The sequence below is a fragment of the Staurois parvus genome, unplaced genomic scaffold (assembly GCF_062004578.1).
Source record: "Staurois parvus isolate SC_StPar_1 unplaced genomic scaffold, SC_StPar_1.0 ptg000200l, whole genome shotgun sequence".
Classification (NCBI taxonomy): domain Eukaryota; kingdom Metazoa; phylum Chordata; class Amphibia; order Anura; family Ranidae; genus Staurois; species Staurois parvus.
In genome coordinates this window covers 3,706,450-3,733,266 of record NW_028317996.1, presented here as the reverse complement: position 1 = coordinate 3,733,266, position 26,817 = coordinate 3,706,450, and the positions used below count along the sequence as shown (strand labels likewise).

General features: G+C 41.2%; 1 protein-coding gene across 1 annotated transcript in view; it reads right to left on the bottom strand.

The window, feature by feature from the left end:
- The window catches only part of CIITA (class II major histocompatibility complex transactivator), a 160,806-nt gene that overhangs the window by 91,010 nt on the left and 42,979 nt on the right, over window positions 1–26,817 (bottom strand). Inside the window, exons 4-6 of the mRNA XM_089678238.1 lie at window positions 23,632–23,709; window positions 18,968–19,018; window positions 3,419–3,475 (exon numbers count right to left, since the gene is read on the bottom strand). Of these exons, the coding sequence (XP_089534364.1) occupies window positions 3,419–3,475; window positions 18,968–19,018; window positions 23,632–23,709 (186 nt within the window). The remainder of the gene's footprint in view (window positions 1–3,418; window positions 3,476–18,967; window positions 19,019–23,631; window positions 23,710–26,817) is intronic.

Here is a 26,817-nt window from a genome sequence, read left to right as displayed (position 1 = left end):
CCTATTGGCAAAAGAAATGCAAAACACATCAAAAATGTGGGTTCAAAAACGCACCACAAAACGCACTGGAAAAATGCATCAATCGCAACATTCAAAGATGTGAACCTAGCCTAAATCAATATCACCATTCTGTTTACTCTCTGACAGTGTATTATTGAAATTATTGTGAGCTGCGGGTTGTTAGCTAGTGCAATGCTCCCTTGGTGGTGCATTTATTCATGCTATTTATAAACTATGTACAGGTACTGTACCATGCTCTGCAATAAATAAACAAAACTTCAAAAACCCAGCCATTTCTCAGAATTATCTTCAAACAAATCAATCTTAAAACCACTTGCTGACCGCAGATAGCTGATTGACGGCTTCACTGCGGCCGGCCAGTTCTGGGAGGGCGTCAAATGATATCCTCCCAGAATGCTCCCTCCCCGGCGCCCCCAGGGGCGCGCACCCTGCGATCTCCATGGTCACTGTGTCCTATGGACACAGCTGATCACGTGATGTGGTAAAAGGCCAATCACAGCAGCCTTTTACCACATGATCAGCCATGTCCAATGACACAGAAGATCAACGGTAAATGCAGTTGCTGGTTATCGGCTGTACTTTCCTCACACTGTCACAGCGTGAGGAAAGTACTACCAATAACCGGCAATTGTCAGAGGAGGGATCGGCACCGATCATTAGGGCACTGATGATCAGTGCCCTGATGATTAGTGTCCAGCAGTGTCACCCACCAGTTCTGCCCAGCAGTGCCCAGCAATGCCACCCACCTGTGCCCAGCAGTGTCACCACCAATGCCCATCATTGCCGCCCAGCAGTGTAACCCATCAGTGCTGCCCAGCAGTGCTGCCAGTCAGTGCCCAGCAGTGACGCCATTTATTGCTAATGGCACCCCAAACACACCGAGTAAGAACTGCGGTTTTAGATGTGCAAGAAAACACATGACAAATGTGGCAGAGAGCAAAGTTTAAAATGTGCAAAACTCAAAAAGTGTATGGGATTATGTATGATGTTTGTTACATGTAGGGTAGCTCATTGAAATGATTGGACAGCTCTCCATGTGAAGCATGATAATGCATACAATGCCTGATGTCACATTGCAGTAATTGGAATGGGGGCTTAGAGGTTCAAGAATGTATAGGACAGAAATCTTGAAGATATTTGAATTCTGAACTGGACCTCTTTAGGAACTGTGCTGATCCCACTACCATATTATTATGCAGTATAAAACTGCTGAAACCCTACTGTTACCCTGTATCATACTGCAAGTTAACGCTGTAATGTGCATAATCTCATCAGCATGGATTAAGCTTTCCTTGTTCTTGTAGCTATTTATAGATTATACAAATACTATAAATGTGCATGGGTGCAACCACCAGTTACTCATTGCATATGCAGGCTCTGCTTCCTGGTAATGCCATGTGAAAATTCTGTCACTGCAAGTCAAGCAGAAACAGGCTGTACGACTCAAAACAATATACTCTTTGAAGTCTGTAATTGTACTGTATAACCATAATTGGAGCAAGTGCCTGCATCTGAATGTGGGGGGATATTGATCCCCAGTTACTGAGATTGGAAACAAAATGGATCATTACACTTAGTGCGACTAAAACTCCTGGGTTTAATGAACACATCAGCTGTAAACCATTCCTATAAAATAGAAGATTATGCTATTTATGTTATATCAAGTTGTCTCTTTTCACCTTTCCATGTTTTTGTCCTAATCCATGTTTAGCAAATTTCCCCTTTGGCTGTTCCATGTACTGTATGTTATTTACATTCAATTGATTTTGATTTTCATCATTATTTATCAAGAGCATGAATGTGGCATGTGTATTCAGATGGGCGCCTCTGAGCTGGTTCTTGGATGGAGATTGGCACACTAGGGGTTTTTATTTTCAGTTTTGGGGAGGCTTGTTGGATATTTGTGTCAAGACCTTTGTTCTTCATCTGTATTTGGCTGTGGGATGTTTGGGGTAGTTTGGATGGTTGTTAGGGTGGTATATGTTTGGTGTGGAGATGAAATGTTGGTGTTGATTTGTGTATGTTGTGTTGATTGTTGTGATAGTTTGTGGCTGTCCATATCATAGTTCATTGTTTTTGTCCTATATTATGTGATTGTATTCTTCCATTGTCTTGTGTGCTGCCTTTTTGTTTTGGGTTATTTCCTGTTTGGATGCAGTGCTATACAAACAAAGTTATGGTTATGCATTTGTAAGTACTTGACTGTTATATGTTAGTGTTGTATATGTACACTAATGTACATATGTAAATTACCTGTGATTTAACCCTTGGCACATTAGGGTCTCTTGATGAAGCCAATAAATGGCGCAACGAGTTGAGGCATGTGATTATCCTCCTGCATTCTGGCCCAACTTGTCTACCATATAATAATATGTATTTGTATGAACACAGTTTTTGGTAATAAGGCCTAGCAGGACAAGCGCTATCTCAGAGATATTTACACAACTAACCTGTTACTGTATTGAATGGATTGTTTTTATTGATGTACACTTAACAAGTATTAAATCAGTTTACTGCTTTTATTTAAGTTGAGTACTCAATCTTTTGGGAGTTATGTGTGGCACTTTAAAGTCCTTTCTTTCTTCTTTTTTGGTTTTCATATATGTATTTGGATGTGGTGCCACTCCAGCTAACTGTACTCCACATTTGCTTTAATTGTATAACATAATGCACCTGGAAGTCAAACACCATGGTATTTTTTGTCTAAGCTTTGGCTCACATAAGAGAGCTAAAGAACAAAGGTTTTATTCTTGGTAAGATTTGGTAAGAGTGACATGTTCAATTGATTTATGTGTGAATGCTAATGATTGGGCCGCTTTAAAGTGGAGTTCCACCCAAAAGTGGAAGCTCCTCTTGTTTGCCTCCTCCCTCCTCCACTGCCATATTTGGCACCTTTTGGGGGGACCTTTTGGGGGTATCTGGTTTTGACCACTTCCGGCTCAGTTTGCCACAGTGAATTGAGCCGGAACTGCGGCCCCCTCTTTTCTCCCGCTGTCTCCTGGGAACCTTCACAGGTCCCACAAGACTGCTGGAGAAATCATGAGGCACAGCGTGACTCGCGCATACACAGTGGGCACCCAGCTGTGAAGCCACAAGCTGTCACAGCCTGGTGCCCACAGTTGAGATGCTGGCACCTTGGAGAGAAGAAGAAGAGAAGGAACGGAGCAGGTGAGCACATCACTGGACCCTGGGACAGGTAAGTGTCTGTTTATTAAAAGTCAGCTGCTACAGTTTTTGTAGCGACTGACTTTTAATAAACACAAAAATGGCTGGAACTCCATTTTAACTTGCTTGCAAAGGATGAAAAAATTCCATAAGCATAAAACATATTGTAGATATCAAGATACTTCACAATGAAAACTGGTTCATTACTTTTTTTTGCCGTGGAAATGTGTACCTGTTTTCCTACGTTTTGAAGGTGGTCTTTCGGGTGGAGATGTGCTTCTTGATATATCTAAAACAGAGATTTTATAAGGATGAAAATATAATGCATACATAAATAATTATGAAAATAAATTGATATAGTGCATTTTCATCACTTCTGCATATGATATTATTATGGGATACAGAGCTGCAATATTGTTCCTCACTCATAGGGTTATGTGCCACCTACGGGTATAACTGGTATAGCACTGGCATAAAAAACAGGAAGTCCTCTCCTATATAACACCTCCTACACAGGAAGTACCTCAAGCTTTTCACCAGTGTATGAAGGTGATGGTCACTGCTGTGCAGCTCTCTGTACAATGCTACAAGATGCCCAAAGGTTCCTGCAGGGATCAGGAGATTGGTCTTATCCAAATCCATTCCTAGAGCACAAAATGCTCAGAATGGTACCTGTACCCAGCAGCGTTTGAAGAAGACAAGTTGTGGGTTGCCTGTAATTCAACCAGTCGGCGCTGGATCCTGCGTACACAGAACCCTGAAGAGTAATAACTGACAAGGTGATTCTGGCAGGGTGCGCTATAGGACAAGGGCAGTGGACCCCAGCAATAGGGATCAAGTTCCTGAAGGTCCAATAAAGCATTACCAGCCATGATGGGTGAATATGGGACATGTAACTTTACAGGCTAAGTTCACCTTATAAAAAATAATAAATGCATACGATTTTGCAGGTTAAAAAAATTCTGCATTTATTTATTTATTTTTACAGAAAGCTGAAAAGCACTGCACCTGCAATCATGGGTGCAATGTCAGGCACTGGCACAGTCTTCCTCTAGCTTTGTACCAATTTCCCATACAGGCTTTCTGCTACAAAGCTAGAAGAAGACTGTGTGCTGATCAATGCACTCACAGTTCATTCAAACTACAAGCACACCTGCTGCGGTGTTCTCTGTGAATGACTGACATGGTTGTGTGAGCAGTGACTGCAGGTGACAGTGGGTGTGGGGAGAAGAACCCCCACCTGTTGTTGGGGGGAGAGGGGACAGGAGCTGGAACATGTTACAGATTCCACCCTAAATACAGGTGGAACATGTAACATGTTCCAAAGTTGATCTTATACTTTAAAGGTATAGGTCCTGTGGCAGGAATGGTGAGTGCCTGGGTTGCCTTTGGGTACCTGTAGAGGATATTCACCCTGGGTATAGGTAGTATAGCCACCTGTACAGATTATCCCTCCCTTTTTTCCCCTCTACAGAGTGATGGGGCTATGACCATGGAGCTGTGTTCCATGATCTTGAATGCCTAACTGCTGGATGTTCCACAGTTTTTGGCTTTGGTGCCCTATTTTATTCATTTATTTTATTTGGTTGAACAAAAAAGTGTGTGGAGTGAGTGTGTGTGCCTCTGATCACCATTTTCTGTTTCCTGGGAACACAGCTGGGGCCCTAGTGGATAAAGATGGATTAGCGCTCGCACACAGGCGATGTCTGGAGGCGGGGCCTGGTAGCAGTAGCCATTTTGACCAGAACAAACATATCTGGATACGCAATGCACATGCTAAGGATCACGTGCTGAGGAGCACAGGCAGCAGTAATTAGCGCTAAAGGAGGCATTCTGGAGCAATAAAGGCCAGGTTTTTCAGCCCCGGTGTTACAAGTTATGTAAGCACACCTATGGGGGGGGGGGTACCTGGCAACTTGATTAGTCTCCTAAGGTAACCAGTAGAGATGAGCGAATCGAACCAGGCGAAGTGGAATTCGTTTCGAATTTCAGGAAAAATTTGATTCGCGCCGAATCCGAATATTTGCATACTTCGGGTGCGCGAATCGGATTTTTCCCGATCAGCCGGCAAAAGTGTCCCTGCAGAGAGCTCCGCTATTTCTGACAGTTCTCTGACAGTTCCTTCACATGTACAGCGGTTGAAACATTGTATCTATTTGTTTCCATTTAGGATACAGATGTTTTTATTCGGAAATAAATAGATACAATGTTTCAACCGCTGTAAATGTGAAGGAACTGTCAGAGAACTGTCAGAAATAGCGGAGCTCTCTGCAGATACACTTTTTGCTGTACTGGAATACTTCTTCTTTTCATTCTTCTTTTCATTCTTCTCATTCTTCTTTTCATTCTTCTTTTCATTCTTCTTCTCATTCTTCTTTTCATTCTTCTTCTTCTTTTCATTCTTCTCATTCTTCTTCATGAAAAGAAGAATGAGAAGAAGAATGAAAAGAAGAATGAAAAGAAGAATGAGAAGAATGAAAAGAAGAATGAAAAGAAGAAGAAGAATGAAAAGAAGAATGAGAAGAAGAATGAAAAGAAAAATGAGAAGAACAATGAGAAGAATGAAAAGAAGAATGAGAAGAATGAAAAGAAGAATGAGAAGAATGAAAAGAAGAATGAAAAGAAGAAGAAGAAGAATGAAAAGAAGAAGAAGAATGAAAAGAAGAATGAAAAGAAGAAGAAGAATCTTTTCATTCTTCTCATTCTTCTTTTCATTCTTCTTTTCATTCTTCTTCTTCTTTTCATTCTTCTTCTTTTCATTCTTCTTTTCATTCTTCTTCTTCTTCTTTTCATTCTTCTTCTTCTTTTCATTCTTCTTCTTCTTCTTTTCATTCTTCTCATTCTTCTTTTCATTCTTCTTCTTCTTTTCATTCTTCTTCTTCTTTCCATTCTTCTTTTCATTCTTCTTCTTCTTTTCATTCTTCTTCTTCTTCTTTTCATTCTTCTTTTCATTCTTCTTCTTCTTTTCATTCTTCTTCTTCTTCTTTTCATTCTTCTCATTCTTCTTTTCATTCTTCTTCTCATTCTTCTTTTCATTCTTCTTCTTTTCATTCTTCTTTTCATTCTTCTCATTCTTCTTTTCTTCTTCATGAAAAGAAGAATGAGAAGAAGAATGAAAAGAAGAATGAAAAGAAGAAGAAGAATGAAAAGAAGAAGAAGAAGAAGAATGAGAAGAAGAATGAAAAGAAGAATGAGAAGAATGAAAAGAAGAATGAAAAGAAGAATGAGAAGAAGAATGAAAAGAAGAATGAGAAGAAGAATGAGAAGAATGAAAAGAAGAATGAGAAGAATGAAAAGAAGAATGAAAAGAAGAATGAAAAGAAGAAGAATGAAAAGAAGAAGAAGAATGAAAAGAAGAAGAAGAAGAATCTTTTCATTCTTCTCATTCTTCTTTTCATTCTTCTTCTTCTTTTCATTCTTCTTCTTCTTTTCATTCTTCTTCTTCTTCTTTTCATTCTTCTCATTCTTCTTTTCATTCCTCTTCTTCTTCTTTTCATTCTTCTTCTTCTTTCCATTCTTCTTTTCATTCTTCTTCTTCTTTTCATTCTTCTTCTTCTTTTCATTCTTCTTTTCATTCTTCTTCTTCTTTTCATTCTTCTTCTTCTTCTTTTCATTCTTATTTTCATTCTTCTCATTCTTCTTTTCATTCTTCTCATTCTTCTTTTCATTCTTCTTTTCATTCTTCTTCTTCTTCTTTTCATTCTTCTTCTTCTTTTCATTCTTCTTTTCATTCTTCTTCTTCTTTTCATTCTTCTTTTCATTCTTCTCATTCTTCTTTTCATTCTTCTCATTCTTCTTTTCATTCTTCTTTTAATTCTTCTTCTCATTCTTCTTTTCATTCTTCTTCTTTTCATTCTTCTTTTCATTCTTCTCATTCTTCTTTTCTTCTTCATGAAAAGAAGAATGAGAAGAAGAATGAAAAGAAGAATGAAAAGAAGAAGAAGAATGAAAAGAAGAATGAGAAGAAGAATGAAAAGAAGAATGAAAAGAAGAATGAAAAGAAGAAGAAGAATGAAAAGAAGAATGAGAAGAAGAATGAAAAGAAGAATGAGAAGAAGAATGAGAAGAATGAAAAGAAGAATGAAAAGAAGAAGAATGAAAAGAAGAAGAAGAAGAATGAAAAGAAGAATGAAAAGAAGAAGAATGAAAAGAAGAATGAGAAGAAGAATGAAAAGAAGAATGAAAAGAAGAATGAGAAGAATGAAAAGAAGAATGAAAAGAAGAAGAAGAATGAAAAGAAGAATGAGAAGAAGAATGAAAAGAAGAATGAGAAGAATGAGAAAAATGAAAAGAAGAATGAGAAGAATGAAAAGAAGAATGAAAAGAAGAATGAAAAGAAGAAGAAGAAGAAGAATGAAAAGAAGAAGAAGAAGAATCTTTTCATTCTTCTCATTCTTCTTTTCATTCTTTTTCTTCTTCTTTTCATTCTTCTTCTTCTTCTTTTCATTCTTCTTCTTCTTCTGAGGATGAGGATGAGGATGAAGAAGAAGAAGAAGAAGAAGAAGAAGTAGGATGAAAATAAGAAGAATTCCAAGCCGGCAAAAAGTGTATCTGCAGAGCTCCGCTAAGTGTATCTGCAGAGCTCCGCTAAGTGTATCTGCAGAGCTCAGCGGTTGAAACATTGTATCTATTTGTTTCCATTTATGGAAACAAATAGATACAATGTTTCAACCGCTGTAAATGTGAATGTCAGAGAACTGTCAGAAATAGAGGAGCTCTGCAGATACACTTAGCGGAGCTCTGCAGATACACTTTTTGCCGGTTTGGAATTCTTCTTATATTCATCCTACTTCTTCTTCTTCTTCTTCATCCTCATCCTCAGAAGAAGAAGAGGATGAAGATGAGGATGAAGAAGAAGAAGAAGAAGTAGGATGAAAATAAGAAGAATTCCAAGCCGGCAAAAAGTGTATCTGCAGAGCTCCACTAAGTGTATCTGCAGAGCTCCGCTAAGAAATAGCGGAGCTCTGCAGATACACTTTTTGCCGGCTTGGAATTCTCCTTCTTCTCATCCTTCTTCTTCTTCTCATCCTTCTTCTTCTTCTCATCCTTCTCCTTCTTCTCATCCTTCTTCTTCTTCTTATCCTTCTTCTTCTTCTCATCCTTCTCCTTCTTCTCATCCTTCTTCTTCTTCTCATCCTTCTTCTTCTTCTCATCCTTCTTCTTCTTCTCATCCTTCTCCTTCTTCTCATCCTTCTTCTTCTTCTCATCCTTCTTCTTCTCATCCTTCTCCTTCTTCTCATCCTTCTTCTCATCCTTCTCCTTCTTCTCATCCTTCTCCTTCTTCTCATCCTTCTCCTTCTTCTCATCCTTCTCCTTCTTCTCATCCTTCTCCTTATCCTTCTCCTTCTTCTCATCCTTCTCCTTCTTCTCATCCTTCTCCTTCTTCTCATCCTTCTCCTTCTCCTTCCTCATCTCCAAGGGCATTTAAATTAAAGGTACAGTGTTCTGCACTAATTTAAAGGCTCTCTGAAGCCTAGAAACCCTTTTTATAAGTTAAATTCGTAGCGAATAAATTCGCATCGAATCGAATTTCTTCCTCAAATTCGGCGAATCAGCCGAATCGAATTTTTGAATAATTCGCTCATCTCTAGTAACCAGTCTACTGTTCTGTTTTTTTGCACAGAATCCTCTCAGCTAATTACATGAATCATCAGCAGGCCATATGTCTTCCAAACGGAGCAGCCAGAGATTTGGGAACACAGGAGCGGAGGGGTGACAAGTACCTTCATCAGGTCAGGAAGACTCTAGAAGTAACCCCTCTACTGCAATTTCCCCTTAGGGTCCAGGTAGGTCTGAAACCCTTTCCATTGTCAGGTTTTTGGCTACATCTAAGACACACAGCCTTGTGTAATTAAGGAGGATTTGTCGTCTGTTTGGTGTGGATACAATGGCAGCTCTCCAAGGTACTCATCAATGTAGGTCAAGATAGTTGGAAGCAAAGGCATTCCCCCCCCTTCTCCTCTTCTTGGTTGGAGGAGGATTGGGTGGGCAATGAGGAAGAGGCAGATGATGGGGGACTGGAGGATGAATAGGCAGAAGATAACTATGCTTAGGACTCTGCACCCAAAGAAACCCAGGGTCAGGGGTTAACCCAGAAGGCCTCAGTGAATTTTCTAGTCGAAATGGTCTGCATTAATCTGTCACTGCCACTTCCCGAGTCTGTATCTTTGAAAGTTTCACCCCTGGGATCATGGCAGCTGCTACAAGGTTTCCATTCATTTCCTTTACACCCTCATCACAAAGAGTTGGTGTATATGGATTGGGCTAACTCTGAGGTGTTTTCTCTACCAAAGAGATTTATTCAGTTATACCCTATGGAGGGAGAATTCAGTCTCACATGTCTGGTGGACCATTTCCCTGTCCTTAAGTATGCTGCTGACAAACGTCTGGAATCTTTGCTCAAGGCATCCTTTTCCCTTGTGCGGGCCGGCCCAGCAATAAAGGGGGAATGAGGCATTTATCCAGGAGGTTAGAAAACACAGTGAGGCTGTGATAGTCAAAGGTTTAGTAGGTTTCCCTTGGGCTCTTTATTTTGCTGTGGATGCTTAAAGGATTCCATTTGGCAGATTTCACGCTTAGGATTTTTGTCTGTACACATGTGTAAGATTCTGCGTCTAAAATGTTGGTCTGCAGGGGTGCCATGCAAAATGATAGTTTTATGGCAGGTTTACCATTTCACAGGGAATGTCTGTTTGGGCTTGATTTGGATAAGTATATCCAGAAGATTTCTGGAGGTAAACGTTCTCTTTTAGCACTCCAGAAGAAGGGTAAGTACTCATTGCAGAGGGCAGCTGCTCCTTCTACTTCTACTCCTGTTTTCATGAGGCAGTCCTTTCATCACCTCCAGGCTTAAGCCTGCAGAGCAAAGCCTCAGGCCCAGCTCCATAAGAAGTCCTGGTCCTCCAAGCAAGCAAAACTGGACTCAATCTTCCTCGCAATGAAGAAGCATGCCCAATCATTTGGGAGAGGGAACATTTGCTGGCATTTGCAGAAATGTAGCAGGAGAGGTATCAGGTAACTGGGTCTGTTTTACAATTTCACTTTTCAGTGCAGGGAACTTATTCTCCGCAGAAGAGGTCATCACTCATCAATCTTCTGGAACTGCAAGAAATTTGCCTGGTTATCCTACATTGGTCAGGAGAGTTGCAAGGCCCTCCAATAAGGGTTCAGTCCGACAATGCCACAGTCGTGGCATACCTCAGACATCAAGGGGGTAACAGGAGCTGAGCATCTCAGTAAAAGATACTGTAGATCTCATCTTGTCATGGGCAGAGCTTCCTGTCCCTGCTCTGTCCACAGTTCACATTCCTGGAGTGGAGAATTGGAAAGCGGACTTCCTCAGGCACCAACAGTTGTCACCGGAAAAGTGGTCTGTCTGCTCAGAGGTTTTCAAAGCACTCTGTTTGCGGTGGAGCACGCCAGATGTGGATCTGTTGGTGTCCAGGTTCAATGCCACACTGGACAAGTTCATTTCCAGAACCAGTGATCCATAAGCATTTGCAGTAGATGCTCTGGTGACACCATGGGGTTTATTTACTAAAGCTGGAGAGTCCAAAATCAGACTCCCTTCTGCATAGAAACCAATCAGCTTCTAACCTCAGCTTGTTCAATGAAGCTTTGGCAATGAAACCTGGAAGCTGATTGGTTTCTATGCAGAAGGGAGTCTGATTTTGGACTCTCCAGCTTTAGTAAATAAACCCCCATGGGACAAGTTCTCCCTGATTCATGCCTTCTCTTTGTTACAGCTTCTTCTGTGCCCGTATTGCAGGATTCAGGTGGAGAAGGAACCGGTGATTCTGATCGCATCAGCTTGGCCCAGGAGCATGTAGTATTCCGACCATGAACATGCTGGTGGATATTCCTTGGCCCCTTTCAGCTCACCCAGACCTACTTTCATAAGGTCCGAGCTTCAATCTAGTATTCTACTATGAGTGATTCTTTGGGCTCTGCTGCAGTTTTTGCTAAAGTTGGATTCAGCCTTCCATATCAACCAGGGCATTGGTTTGTCTTCTTTTTTTCCCAAGGCCTCGGTAGCCAGGAGACAAGGCCCTCCACACCTTAGGTGTGTTTCAGACAGTCAGGTTGTATCTGAAACTGACTGCTGAAGTCAGGTGGTCAGACTTTCTGTTTGTCCTTCCAAATGGACCAAAGCGGGGTCAGGCGGCTATTAAGTCAACCATTTCCCATGGGATTTGTCAGACTATCTCTCAAGCCTATGAGTTGAAAGGAAGGGCTCTGCTCTTTCTAGTGAAGGCTCATTCTACCAGGAGTGTGGGTGTCTCCTGGAATGTCCATCATCAGGCTTTGGTGGCACAGGTCTGCAAGGCTAAAACCTGGTCTTCAGTGCACATTTGTACAAGATTTTACCAGGTGAATGTACTGTACATTCACCTGGTAAAATCTTGTACAAATGTGCACTGAAGACCAGGTTTCAGCCTTGCAGACCTGTGCCACCAAAGCCTGATGATGGACATTCCAGGAGGCACCCACGCTCCTGGTAGAAGTGGGAGAACTTGCAAAATCGCAGGGTGTTCAAATACTTTTGTTCCTCACTGTATAAGCCGATAAGGACGCAGCTTTTGGTTGGTGTAATTTGCCGGCTGCTGTATAGTAAGTTTTGACCTGTTGGTGGTTGCTGTGTCTCCCTTCCCTCATGGCCATTGCTTTAGGATAACCCAAGAAATGGATTTTACAGGTCAGACAAAAATCCAGTTATCCTATCTTATTTAGTAAAATATACAGTTCAGTTTGTCATGGGGGGGACTTCTGCCATGTCAAATTTAGCTTAAAGCAGATCTAAATCCTCCCATCCTTTACAGCTGAAGATAAAACCATCTTAACATCTATCTAGATCTACCATGGTGCTGCACATGTGATCAGCTTTGCCACCAGCCATTTGAGGGCTTGAAAATGTAGTTAAGGCCTGACATATGCATAATGGCAGCTGTGACATTTATTACCAGAGACATGCCTTCAAGGTAACTGTTCTAAAAAACTGTTTTAGAAATAGTTGAAGTTAACAGTTAAAGAACTAAACCAAGCTGTTTCCCAAATCAGTTACATTCAAGGCTCAACCAAACTCTCAAGCCATCAAATGGCTGGTGTCATAATTGATCACATGTGCAGCACCATGGCAATTGCAGAACAAACAAGTTCTAAGATGGCAGCTTCCTTGAATGTAAAACATAGGAGGGTTTAGCTATGCTTTAAATCAATGGGTTTAGTTTGACGTTAACAGTTCATGCACTAGTAGTGAGATCCAACCTCTAGCACACAGACTAGTCTTTCCCCAGTAAGATCCCACTTCCAGCATACAGATTGAACTTTACCAGTAAGTTCCTGCTCCAGCACATGTATATAAGTGTATCCTGTTACCAGAACAGTCAATCGCCAACTTCCCCTCCCTGAGACTCCTCACTGTGCAGTATCTACACCACACAATATGTACATATAGCACTGTCCATATAATTCCCATAGACTTTGATCACTAATTCCAGACATACAGTCTAGAGCTTCAGCACTCAGAGAGAAGAAGCTTAGTTCAACAGCAGTATCTGCCTGCAGCCCTCTGCAGAGGTACCCAAACTAATTTCTACTCAGTACCTGCAGTGTATGTGTGTCTTTCCTCATGTATGATAACCCTTTCAGCACCCAGATCATGTGAATTAACCCCTCAGCACCCAACATATGTGCTTTAACCCATCAGCAATTAGTCTTCTGCATATGTTGACCCCTAAGTGGCAGGTTGCCAGCATGTGTGTTAACCCACATTTATATTGTTCTGAATGATCATCATAGAGTGTAATAAAACCTTGCAAAATGGTGCATAAAAAAATCCACATGTAGCTAAGTAGGAGATTCCATGATGAATTTGCCCCTTTAATAAAATAAGTTAATGAACAGGAAAAGTTCTGTTTTGCTGAATATATTATTGAAACTACATTCTATGAGCATCTGAAAGAATAGCGCTATGCCACCTGGGAGGTCAGTTATCTTAAGCATTTAGTAAATTTATTGTTAAACAACTTAGATCTCATGTTGAAAAACTTGTTTCCTACACACTAGATATATTTTCTTTCTTGGGTAATTTATAGGGTTTTCACATTCTACAAAAAACAATTCTAGTGACCATTGATCTGGAGGATGTTTATTTGAACATCCCCCACAACATAGGACAAGAAATTGTGGAACCTTTTTTAAATTAATCTACCAATTCAGACCATCATGTGTTTACTATTCAATTGCAAAGATTTATTCTGGGGATAATACTTTTGTATTGTGGGTTCTACCTCTAGTGAGGGTGTTGTTATGGGGACCACGTGCAGGGGTGTAACTATAGGGGTCACATTTGCTACACGGCCCCATGCTCAAGGGGGCTGGTGTGACTCTCCTGTACACCTGGATAGAAGGGGTGGTGGGGGCATCATATAGAGGAACCAATGCCCTGCTTCTCCTCCTATCTCCCTCATGAAGGCATTCAACGGCTACAGGAGGAAAAGGGAGGGCATTGCCTCCTCCATATGCTGCCCTGCTATTCAGGTCCTGCTGTCCCCGGGCTTCTTTGTGCTCTCCTGGACCTCCTCGTCCCCCACAGCTCTGCCAGAACCCCCTCCCCTCCTGCTGGCTGCTGCAGGGGATGCTTTCAGGATGGAGAGCAGGAAAGGGGCCGGTAAATATGGCATTTAATGGCCTTTTCTAAATGGACAGAGTAAGTGATTGGTATGTTTACTATGCTTCAGTTTGCAAATGCACAGGAATGTCTGTACAGAGCTATTCCTGTCCATTCATTCTATGCTGCTGAGGATGCAGAGATGGAGATTAAGGGCTGTGTCCTTAATCTCCTTTCTCTGTCTCAAAAGTGAACACCAGAGATTTGTTTAGACCCCTGATATCTCACTAAAGCCCCCCAATGGGGCTCCTAAAAAAATTGTAAAAAAAAAAAAAAAAAAAAATTAAATTGTAAACAAATCATGAAAAAATAACAAAAAAAACCCTACTGATACCAGTGGTATACCTACCAGGGTCTCAAAGGTTTTATTTGCGACTGGACACTGGTGTTCCCTCACCATGGCGGGCCCAAGATGGCAGGAAGGGTACCCACTTCAGAATATGTGAAAGGGTCTTGCTGCAGGACTGTAATAAAGGGCCCCACAATGGGAGTAAAGGGCACCCAGATCAGTGGGAAGGGCCCTGGGCAAGGGTCAAGGGGCTCCTTTGTGGTTTGTTGCAAGGGGGCCCTAAAGGTTCTAGTTATGCCTTTGAGCATAAGTGTCCTGTATCGAGCTTCCCCAGCTTTTTGTCTGAGCTGCACAGCCTTTGATCGGTCTTGGCCGAACCTCCATATTCTTCAAGAGTACTGGTCCATCGGTCCCCTACGGATCTGGGTCCCTGAGCGCAGGAGGAGTTGTTGCATTTGTGGTACTTTTCTCATTAAATTTATCCCATATGGTCAGTGTCTGAGACTCTGCTGTAACTGTTCAAAAGAACAAGAACTCAAACAGGAAGGAGACAAACCTTTATTTACACACAGACCGAAGTTCATCAGGAACCCCTGTCTGTTCAATAGAAGCCAGTCTAATGACTGGCATCTGTAAAACTGTCCTGCTGGAAAACCAGAAGTCAATCAGTACATGCAGCGAATAGCAGAGGAGATCCCAGTATCCACATCGCTTATGTGGATGCGTGAGTATGTCAGATTGTTTTTCATTCAACCCACGGGCTGAACCAAAACAAAACTATGCGTGTATACCCAGCATTAGACAGAGAAGGTAAGGTAAAAAAAAGACCTTCAGGAAAACGTGCATGGGGGCAAAAGAGAAATATAGGGGGATCTTATCTTTAAACATAAGAACACTAATAAGGAAGACTGATTACTAGATTTAAACATTAATATAATGGTAGATTTTACTTATAAAACATTGGTATTTACTAAAAAGGAAATAGAACATTAAAACAATTTCTTAGTGACAGTCCACATATTACATGTAGACGGGCACAATTTCTGAGAGACTCCCTTATATACAATCCTTACGATTCAGAAAAACATATTTTTGCACCCTCTACTGACCACATTGTGTCCGTTGCAATTTTTTATTTTTAACATGCCCATTTTTAAAAAATTTTCACACACACAACAGCATTTTTTGCTGGAAAATTACTTAGGACCCCAAAGCATTTGATATTTTCTGAAAGGAGAGGTCCTGGAGTGGTGGCTGTTGCAGTTTTCCTTTGCACGACATTTGTGCAGCTGTTTATAAAATGCATATTTTTAGAACAAAATACATTAAAGTTAATTTTAGACACAAACACAATGCTTTACCCATTTTTTTTTAAATATAACGGATGCAGTTGCATTGAGTAAATACAGTAGATATTAAACATGTCAAGACTCAAAATTGTATGTGCCCATGAAATGATGAAAAACTACAGTGACACTTTTACTGAACAGTCGATCGACGGCTGAAAAATGACACTTTTAAAGACTTCAAGTCCAGGACAAAATGGCCTAGTGCAGCAATGGGCAAACTACGGCCCGGCGGACCTTTTAATCCGGCCCGCGGAGCTAGGCTCCCGCTAGGCTCCTCTCACAGTCCGCCCTGAAGACCGGTGTAGCATGAAAATCTGTCTCCTATGAGGATCTGTCCCCCCTCGACGTATCTGTGCATGTGCCGGAGATCGCCGATCGGCTGCTAATGCCTGAAACTGGCACATGCGCAGATACGTCGAGGGGGACAGATCCTCATAGGAGATAGATTTTCATGCTACGCTGGAACGGCGCGGGAACACGGCGAGAGGAACGCGCGGAGCAAAGGTAAGTGAATTGACACAGGGGGGACTTGGGGACTTAATATGGGGGATGAATTAATATGGGGAATGAATTACTATAGGGGGGATGAATTACTATATGGAAGATGAATTACTATGGGGGATGAATTACTATGGGGGATGAATTACTATAGGGGGGATGAATTACTATAGGGGGGATGAATTACTATGGGGGATGAATTACTATATGGGGGATGAATTACTATGGGGGATGAATTACTATATGGGGGATGAATTACTATATGGGGGATGAATTACTATGGGGGATGAATTACTATATGGGGGATGAATTACTATATGGGGGATGAATTACTATGCTTACTATGGGGGAATATTACTATACTTACTATGGATGACACATACACATCATTCATCTACTCTTGGTCCGGCCCCCGGGTCCAATATATGAACCCATTGCGGCCCTCAAGTCAAAAAGTTTGCCCACCCCTGGCCTAGTGACAGGAAGTGGTTAAAGGAATATTCAGATGTGGCAGCTGCAATCAATGCTGTCATATCTATGCATCCAAACAAATAAGACTACTGAATGGGCAACGTTTTTTTCCAAAGCATTTTGTAAATTGTTCAACAATATTATTATTATTATTATTACTATTATACAGGATTTATATGCGCCAACAGTTTGTGCAGCACTTTACAATATAAGGGAGACAGTACAATTACAATACATTTCAGTACAGAAGGAATAGGAGGGCCCTGCTCGTGGAGCTTACAATGTAAAGGAAGGGGGAGGTGGTACAAAAGGTGATAGCTGTAGGTGATGTTCTGATGGAGGTGAGACAAGTACAGTTCTTAGGTGGAGGTGGGGTAGGCTTCCCTGAATAGGTGAGTTTTCAAAGATCGCCTAAAGGCAGACAGGGTGGGGGCTGACCGGACATACTGCGGTAGGGAGTTCCAGAGGGTGAGAGGCTCTGGAGAAGTCCTGGAGGCGAGTGTGGGAGGAGATGACAAGGGAGATAGAGAGCAAGATGTCTTGTGAGGAGTGGAGTGGGCGATTTGTATGATATCTGTGGAAGAGGGTGGTGATGTAGCTAGGGGCAGTGTTGTGGATGGCTTTTTTATGCTGTGGTTAGTATTTTGAATTTTATACGTTGGGTTAGTGGAAGCCAGTGAAGGGATTGGCAGACAGGGGCAGCAGTCACTGATCGGTTGGTAAGGTGTATGAGTCTAGCAGCAGCATTCATAATAGACTGAAGGGTGGGAAAATGGTAGACTAGTGAGGAGGGAGTTACAGTAATCAAGGTGGGATAAAACCAAGGCGTGGACAAGTTGTTTTGTGGTGTCATTGGTCAGAAAGGGCCGGATTTTGGAAATGTTCCGAAGGTTGAGGCGGCAGGATTTAGCCAGTGGGGAGTAAAGAGATAGATCTGGGTGTCATCAGCATAGATGTGGTATTGAAAGCCATGGGAAGTTATCAATTGGCCCTGGGAGGAGGTGTAGAGAGAGAAAAGGAGGGGCCCAAGGACAAAGCCTTAGGGTACCCCAACATTAAAAGGGAGAGGAGTGGAGGAGGAGTTGTATGTGACGCTGAAAGTGCAGTGAGAAAGGTAAGAGGAGAACCAGGAGAGAACAGAGTCACGGAGGCCGATGGAGTGGAGTTTACTGAGGAGGAGTGGATGGTCGACTGTGTCAAAGGCAGCAGAAAGGTCTAGGAGTATGAGTATAGAGTAATGGCCATTGGTTTTAGTAGTTAGTAGGCCATTAGTGAGTTTTAGTAGTAGAGTTTCAGTGCAATGTTGTGGGAGGAAGCCAGACTGTAGGGGATCAAGAAGGTTGTTGTCGGTGAGGTAGCAGTTCATACGGTTGTGAACAAGGTGCTCAAGAATCTTGGAGGCAAACGGGAGCAGAGAGATGAGTCTTAAGTTATTCAAACAGATGGGGTCCAGTGAAGGTTTTTTAAGTATGGGGTAATCAGTGCATGTTTGAGCGGGGAGGGAAAGGTTCTCATGGAGAGTGAGAGGTTGAAGATGTGGGTTAGAGAGTTTAGGATAGAGCAGGAAGGAGGCTGCAATAATCAAGAGGGGACAGGGTCCAGGGGACAGGTGGTGAAGTAAGCCTTGGAAAGGAGTTCTGTAACTTCCTCGGTGGTAACTGGGTCGAAGGAGGAGAGTTTTGAGTGTGGTGTTGGACCTGGTATGTTGGCTGGAGGAGGAAGCTTGGCAATAGTAACAGTGATATATTTGTTGCAATGTTCATGTAATGCATTTTGCATGGGTAAAACTAAAAGGTAACTCGTAGGAGGATTTATGACCATGTAAGAGATATCGGTATCACAGAGAGTTGGAAACACTGAATAGATAACACACAAGGAAGGATCATTACTTCCTATCTATGTAAAGTCAAAGAATATACTGATCTGCAAGTTATCATACCCTCTGCACTCTAGTTTTTGCACATACCACCCCCATGATACCACCATACTCCTCTCCTGCACCTTCATACTCTCCACATTTCTCTTCTGCATAGACTTCCCACTGTCATACCCTCAACACTCCTCTCCTTTACATATTGCCTGTTGTCATACTTTCTACACTTCTCTCCTGCACATGCTGCTTACTATCATATACTCCACAGCCTCCTCCTTCACATATTGCCCATTGTTATACTCTCTACACTTCTCTCCCATCATCATACCCATGCATGCTTCTCCTGTACATATTGCTTCCAATCATACCCTTTGAACTCATATCCTATCATATCCTTTTTATATTCCTTACCTGTCATATCCTCCATACTCCAATCCTGCACATACTGACCATTGTTGTACTTCTGCATTCCTTTCCTGATTTACCATTGTTTGTTTTAATCTCTACCTCACTGTTCTGGGACAGGTACACTTTTGTTAGTTTTACGTTATATATAATAATACTATGAATAATTTCATTATTATTCAAATACAGCACAAATTGCTATAATAAAACAAAGGTTAGCTACTCACATCTTCTCACGTGCCTTTTTGGTGGCTCTTGAGCCTCTTTTGAAAATTCCTCTGCATAAAAACACATAGATAGTTTGTCTTATATGTTTGTCTTCACAACTTTGTTGATTAGGGCTCACACATAAACACCACAAGATGTGTGCAGTGCAATCCCTAAAAATGTAATGGTCCTGATCACAAAGACTGTCAATCAGCAAATACACAGGACGCTACATATATATTTCATTTAGTGACTGCAATAGCAGCTTCTGTTCCTTCTGAAGTTTTTTTCCACAGCCATTCCAGGTGACTTTCCCCTCCCTATAATGTGTACACCAATCAAATTAAAAGGACTCTACTTGTTACCATCAATGTGAAGTTACTTCCAGGGATTATACAAAAAAATGGAAACACTACATGATTTGAAGGTGTGAAAGTGCTGACATGTTTTGCGTTGAAAGTGGAAGTGATGTAACATTCTTTTGCTTCCGCTGTGTGATGAGACACCTAGCTAACAGGAGGGAAGCCTCATTTTTGTCATTCACTGTGTACACTACTAGTAAAATGGAGTCTGGACGGAGTCTACTGAGCTTCAAAGAGGCAAATTGTTTGGTGCCCACTTAGCTGTTACCTTTGTGACTGAAGTTGGCAATGTATATGCTGTGTCTCAAGGTACAGTATTAAAGGTTATGACAACATATACAGTTTTTAGGAAAACTTTGTCTGCCCTCTTTGAAGCTCAGTAAGCTCTGACATGATGTATTGCTAGCAATGTAGCAATGCACGCAGTGAATGACGAAAGTGAGGCTTCCCACCTGTTAGCTAGTTGTCTCATCACACAGTGTAAGCAAAATAATGTTACATCACTTCTGCTTTCCACCTGCAAATCATGTAGTGTTTCTATTTTTTTGTCTAACCTCTGTATATGAAAAGAGTACTTAGCATAGCTGTCGTTTCATGTAATATAAAAAATAGGGTGAGCTGTCGTTGTGATTGAGTGTAATGCCTTCTTAGATTTCTTTTTATTTATTCCTGTGCTTTGGGAAGGGACTTAAGATGTGCACCCTTTACACAGGAACAGGTCTTCTTACAGACAAACAGTATACTTAAGAATGGATACACCATACTACTGCTTAATATTCCAGATATAGTTATATTAATAATATTTATTTACATTTATTTATATTATGTTTTTATTGAGTTTTATAACTGAAATAGAGCAATGATATTTTCTTTACATAGGTTTACAGTTAGTACAATAGCTTATATAGGATTTTATATTATTATATGGGATTGCGTATACTACCACCAAACCTCTATGAGGTCTTTTTGGCCTATGCTGTTCCCTTATTGACTGTTTGGTAAAGCCCCTCCTCTGTGATTAACATGCTGGATGATGGAATCTATTCACCACTGAGAACTTTATTGTAATCTGAATGAAAATGTTGGGTTATTGCTGTACAAGAGGTAGGTCTTTTGGCCCTTATACAAAATTGTATGCTATTTTTGATACAATATGATACAAATAATCTGTGATTTGCATTGCAGATTACTGTCTGCGGTTTACTGAAGAAGCAGCCACTGACCCAAGAAATGTGCTCAGTATTCGATACCCCAATACCTACTTGAAAGAAATAATGGAATTACGTAATGCGAATTAACTAATATAGTTGAATATCAGTGTTGGAGTATCTGGGGTCAACTGATGTATATTAAGCTTATATGTACGTGGAAAAGCTTTTAACATGTATTTTATATCAATATCTCTAATGATGTGAATAAAATATGCAATTTTATATAATGTTGTTAAGAGCTGGTACATTTAAAGTCCTGTAGTTTTTCTGTGTTAGGGTTTTTTGTATACATTTAATTATGGATGTGGTATTATTTAATAATAATATAGACATTTATATGCCCCTCTCTTTTTGGTTTTGGATAGTTTTTCTGCCTAAAGGTCAGACAAACATTTAAAAAGGTGGCCAATGTGTTTTGAGGCTCAAAAAATGCCCCTTCATCAGTGCTTGGAATAGAAGACAGTTCATAGGACTGAATATTACCTGGAACCTGGGTGGTATTTTCACAAGGTCCTCTAAGCAGCGGGTTTGGCTGCTTTATTGTATTGAGCAGTGTTGTGGTGCTTCAGCTCTTATTAATACTGTATTCCATTGGCTGTAGAAGCTGCCTGCTGAGTGGCCAGATCACCTATACCGGGTGTCGGCAACCCGCGGCTCCAGAGCCGCATGCGGCTCTTTTTCACCTTTGCTGCGGCTCTGGAGCACACTGCCCACCAGGTGACAGGCAATAGGGTTTCAGCGTGGCAAACATTGGCTGTCAGGATGTAGGCGGGGCAGCATGACAAACTCCTCTCCTCTCACAGTCCGCCCTGAAGACCGGAACGGCGCGGGATACATTGGCTGTCAGAATGTGTGTAGGCGGGGCAGCGTGACGAACGTGAGGGGAGCTAGGCTCCTCTCACAGTCCGCCCTGAAGACCGGAACGGCACGGGAACACGGCGAGAGGAACGCGCGGAGCAAAGGTAAGTGAATTGACACAATATGGGGAATGAATTACTATAGGGGGGATGAATTACTATATGGGGAATGAATTACTATAGGGGGGATGAATTACTATATGGGGAATTAATTACTATGGGGGATGAATTACTATGGGGGATGAATTACTATGGGGGATAAATTACTATAGGGGGGATGAATTACTATATGGGGAATGAATTACTATAGGGGGGATGAATTACTATATGGGGAATGAATTACTATAGGGGGGATGAATTACTATGGGGAATGAATTACTATAGGGGGGGTGAATTACTATGGGGGATGAATTACTATAGGGGGGATGAATTACTATATGGGGGATGAATTACTATGGGGGATGAATTACTATATGGGGGATGAATTACTATGGGGGGTGAATTACTATATGGGGGATGAATTACTATGGGGGATTAATTATTATGGGGGATGAATTACTATATGGGGGATGAATTACTATATAGGGGATGAATTACTATATGGGGGATGAATTACTATGGGGGATGAATTACTATAGGGGATGAATTACTATATGGGGGATGAATTACTATATGGGGGATGAATTACTATGGGGGATGAATTACTATATGGGGGATGAATTACTATGGGGGATGAATTACTATATGGGGGATGAATTACTATGGGGGATGAATTACTATGGGGGATGAATTACTATATGGGGGATGTATTTTCAGTTTTAAAAATGTGGCTCTCAAAATAAAAAGTATGCATTTGGAGTGCTGTCGATCTTCGGCTCCACATATGTATGTGAGCAGGTCTTCTCCAACATGAACTATATTAAAAACAAACATCGATCACGCCTCACAGATGACAGCTTGCAAGCCTGTGTGAAAATGAAGGTGACGTCTTACAGCCCTGATGTGCAGACACTGTGCACTGAGGTTCAGGAGAAAAAATCCCATTAACCAGATAAATTAAATATTTTAATTAGCTATTAATGTGCAAAAATATATTTTACATTGTTAAGTGAAAAAGTTCTTTTTTTCTTCAGATTGACAGCTAACTGCACGATCCTGTATATAGCATTAAGGTAAGAAACAATATATGCAGTGTCGGATTCGTTTTAAATGTTGCAATGGTTTTGCGGCTCCCAGTCTTTTTTTTCCCTTCGGAAATGGGTCCAAGTGGCTCTTTATGTCTTAAAGGTTGCAGACCCCTGACCTATACCAACATTAATATAATGCTGTCAGATAGCAGTGGCTAGTTGCCAAGGGTCAGGGTCCCTAGCACTGTATAGGCTCCAACAATTAAAATGTATCATGCATAGTACTCTGTTGTTTTTGCACTAACATGGCTACAATTTCATTTTACCTTTAAAAAGTATGTATATCACAAGACTGGGTCAACAAAATTACTACAGCTATGACAAATAAACATACAGATAATTTAGTGGTGCATTTAGTCATCTGCCCGGAGTTCTTCTGCCGGTCTAGCCTGTAAGAATGACATGGCCCTACAGCACTCTCGGCAGAATAACCCAAGTCCATTCATAAACAAAATAAAGCATGGAGACATGGATGGAAGGGTGAGTTTGCTTTGCATATTAAAAATGAATTAATTAGTGTTCTGGGTTTGTGGAGCTCAGATACAGTTAAAGTATAAATAAATGCAAAACTTTTTTAGTTTCAGATAGAGGGAAGAGGGATTAGAACACCTGTCAGTTTCTATTGCTGTCTTTGCCTCCATTAAGGAGATTCACCTTCTCTATTTGTTCTCTTTACGGTTATTGAAAGTGAGAGTAAAAGAAATTCCCAAATTTTGGGTTGTCTCCAGAAAAGTAATAAAGGCAAAATCTTCCAATGGGGGCACTAGTTCTGGTGACCTGGGGGTCCCCAAGAAATTCCCTTAATTTGCTGGGATTTCCTCTCACTCCCTGTTTGGCTATGAGACAGGAAGTGAAGGGAAATCTCTACAATGGGACTAAGATGGTGAAAAAAATCTGACAGGGTCTATAACCCTCCCTTGCTCCATCCAAAACTAAAAAAAAAGGTTTTGCCTATAGTTCTACTTTAAGTTCCATTTTAATGTTGTAGGAACAGAAAAAAATTATACATTCCTGATTTTGTTTTTTAAATTTGAGTTTTGTAAACTACTCCTTTGATTTTTACTTACTCAGTAAATCTTGCAGTTGGTCTTTATTTTCTTCATCAATTTTTTCATCATTCACATACCGTAAAAGTCCATTAAAATCTATAATAGAAAAAACAGAATTGTTGTACTCACTGTAAAATTCTTTTCCCTGTGAAATTTTAGGGACATGGCTTTATTCATTAAACATGCTTCCTGCAGGAGGAGGATGCTGGGTTAAAAAAAAAGCAGCCTTTGCATATCTGGTGGTCATGCCCGAGACTGTTTCGTTTTTGGTCTCGTGTGTTTGGCTTCTTTTTCACCTTGTTCCATCTCTCCATACGCCGGGATGCTCGGTGTGCCTTGCTTCATTGCCCCATACCCGGCCTCTTGGCTCACCAGCAGAAGTAGGCTTCCTATTTGTTTTTATCGGCTACTAGAACAATTGCTCAGGCCTGGAAGAGTCAGTTTTTCCCTCTTCAGGGGGTGCGGGATCGTATGACCACTATGATGCTTAACGAACAGATGGCGAGTATCTGCAACGACTCCCAACGTAAATTTTTGAAAATATGGGAGCCGTGATTGCAATATGCCTTTCCCACGCTCCCCCTGCTGGTCTGGGGATGTAATGGCGTTTGGGATTGGCGCTCTTGGACCCCTGCTCTTTTTTTTTTTTTTCTTCCTTTCTCTCTTTCTCTGTTTGTTTTTGGTGTGACAGTGGACAGCTACCTTTAGTTATTATAGTCAGTTACATTAATGTTTTGTAACTTATGTGTAATTGATAGCCCCTGCGTGGGCGTACCTTTTGCCCTGTTGGCGTTAGAGCACTGTTTTTTTAAATTTTTTTTGCATTTTTTTTATCTGTGCAAGTGATAGCCCCTGCATGGGCGTGTTTTGTTGCCTCTGTTTTATACTGTTTAAAAATTAATAAAAACCATTGAAATATAAAAAAAAAAGCAGCCTAAAGAGGCAGCAACACTCAATGGCTAACTTTGCGGAAAGAGAGCTCAGTTAATAGCAAGCAGTAAGAGAAGCATAAACTTTAACACAGGCAACAGGTCAAGCAAAATATTAGCAGTTCAGAAGCTGTGTCCTCCAATGAACTCACAGAAAAGAATTTTACAGTAGGTACAAAAATTATATTTTCTCGTTCATTGAGTGATACAGCTTTGTTAATTAGACAAGCAGAACATCCACAAACATTACCCATAGCAGGTAGGCAGAAAACACCAACAAAAATATAAAGATGCCTAAGCCCACATTGGATGAATCACTCCACCAGCTGCACAACCTTGTGGCAAAACTACATTCTGCCGCAACAACCTTATAGAGATTAGCTAAGGCATTCTCTAAAGTCCAGTTTGCCGCATTAGAGACCTGAGACATAGAGACTAGAGGGCAGAAACCCATGAAGCACTAACTGCTCTGGTGGAATAAGAAGTAATGGGAAAAGGTGGTTTCTTATAATTCAAGGCATAAGCCTAAAAAAAACCTGGCGTATCCACCTAGTGAAAGTGGAAGTTATATTAAAGGCAATTTATTTTCCCTAAAATGAAAAAGATGTTATAGTTACCTGCTCTAGGCAAAGATATTGCACAGAGAGGTCCTATACCTCCTCTTTAGCAGTTCCACATCAGTGCTGTCCACCCCTTCTCCTTCCAAAAGCCCCCTCAGCAAGCCATCAGCTAAGAGGGCACCCATGTGAGCATGCTCCTGAGCTGGGCTGTGTGCGTCCATACACACACAGTGTCAGCAAGCCACGTCCCCACTCCTTCCTCACAGGAGTTTGTAAGACAAGGAAGAGAGAAGGCTGAAGATGGAATGGCGCTGGAGCGGTGAGAGGTGTCAGGTAAGTGTTTAGGGTTGGAGGGGGTGGGGAAACAGTTAGTGGAGCATTTTTATCTTAATGCAAGGAATGTATTAAAGTAAAAAACATTTAGAGTTTAAAAATTCAAAGCTGCCATAGCTTTGGAAACACCCTCTGGATGTAAGAGGTGAAGGGGGCGGTAATGCATATCGGAGCATGCTCAATAGGCTCCTTCTTCAGGAGCATGCTCCAAAATGCATTACTGCCCCCTTCACCTCTTACATCCGACTCCGCACTCCAAGCTTCATTTTGATGCACAGGCACATCCTGGACTCTACTTCCTGATCCTATAGACAGAGTTTGCTGCTGGACGGCTGGATGTCCCACCTGGATCTTAATACATCACACGATGAGTCTTTTTAACTATTTATCTTGTAAGTGCAATTTATCCATTGTTTACTAAATAAATTGTCAATACTGCACTTAGAGGTGCCTTCCTCTCTTTTTCTTGTTACTGCATTAGAGCCTTGCTTCCACTCTAAGAAGAGCTGCCTCAGTGTTACTGCTCCCATCCATGCATCCATCCATCCCTGATATCCAACTGGCACCTTTTTCCTACAGCTACAGAGGTTGGGCTCCAACAAGCGCGCCCTATATAATATACATTTTCAATTCAGAAGCAGCTGCTGTTTGGGTATTCTGACAGCAACTGGCTGTCAGAACACAATAGCCACTGCCACAGTGGTAGAATCATCCATCTGAACTTTACAGAGCAGAGAGGGGAATCTGTTTAATTTTTTTCATTCAGCCTGACCTTCTGTAAGTTTCACTGAGCAAGGGGTGTACAAACAGGTATAACAACATGAGTCACTTCTTGTATGAAAGTGTGGAAAAAAATTAATAGCACTCAAGGTGAGGCATTCACCTTTTCTAATAAGTTGAAAATCATGCCAATCAAAAAAGGAATGTAAATGAACATCCAGGGCCTCCCAGCAACCAATAAAGGTTGTCATGGTTTGATTACAGACCTTGCACAAAATTGATTTACAAGCCTTCAACATAGTTGAAAAGACTGACTTGGCTGTGTCTTTAAGTAACTGGGCTTCAACTGCCATGCCATTAAATCCTGTGACCAAGATGGGAGCAAGATTAGACCGTGTGACAGATGGCCCATGGCGGATGCCACAGGGCAACTGATGACAGATCAACCAAGTTCGTGTACCAAGTCCTCTAGACAATTCAAGACCCTTGAGAAAGATTAGGATCCCCATTATTTTGTGAAGCAGTTGTGCAATAGGTTTTTTTGGTGAAAATGCATAGATTAAGTGGTACTGTTTCTATTAAGCTACCAAAGCATCTGTCTTGTCTGCCAATAAATCCCTTGTCTTTCAAAGGATCTACAGTGACGAAAATAATTATTTGAT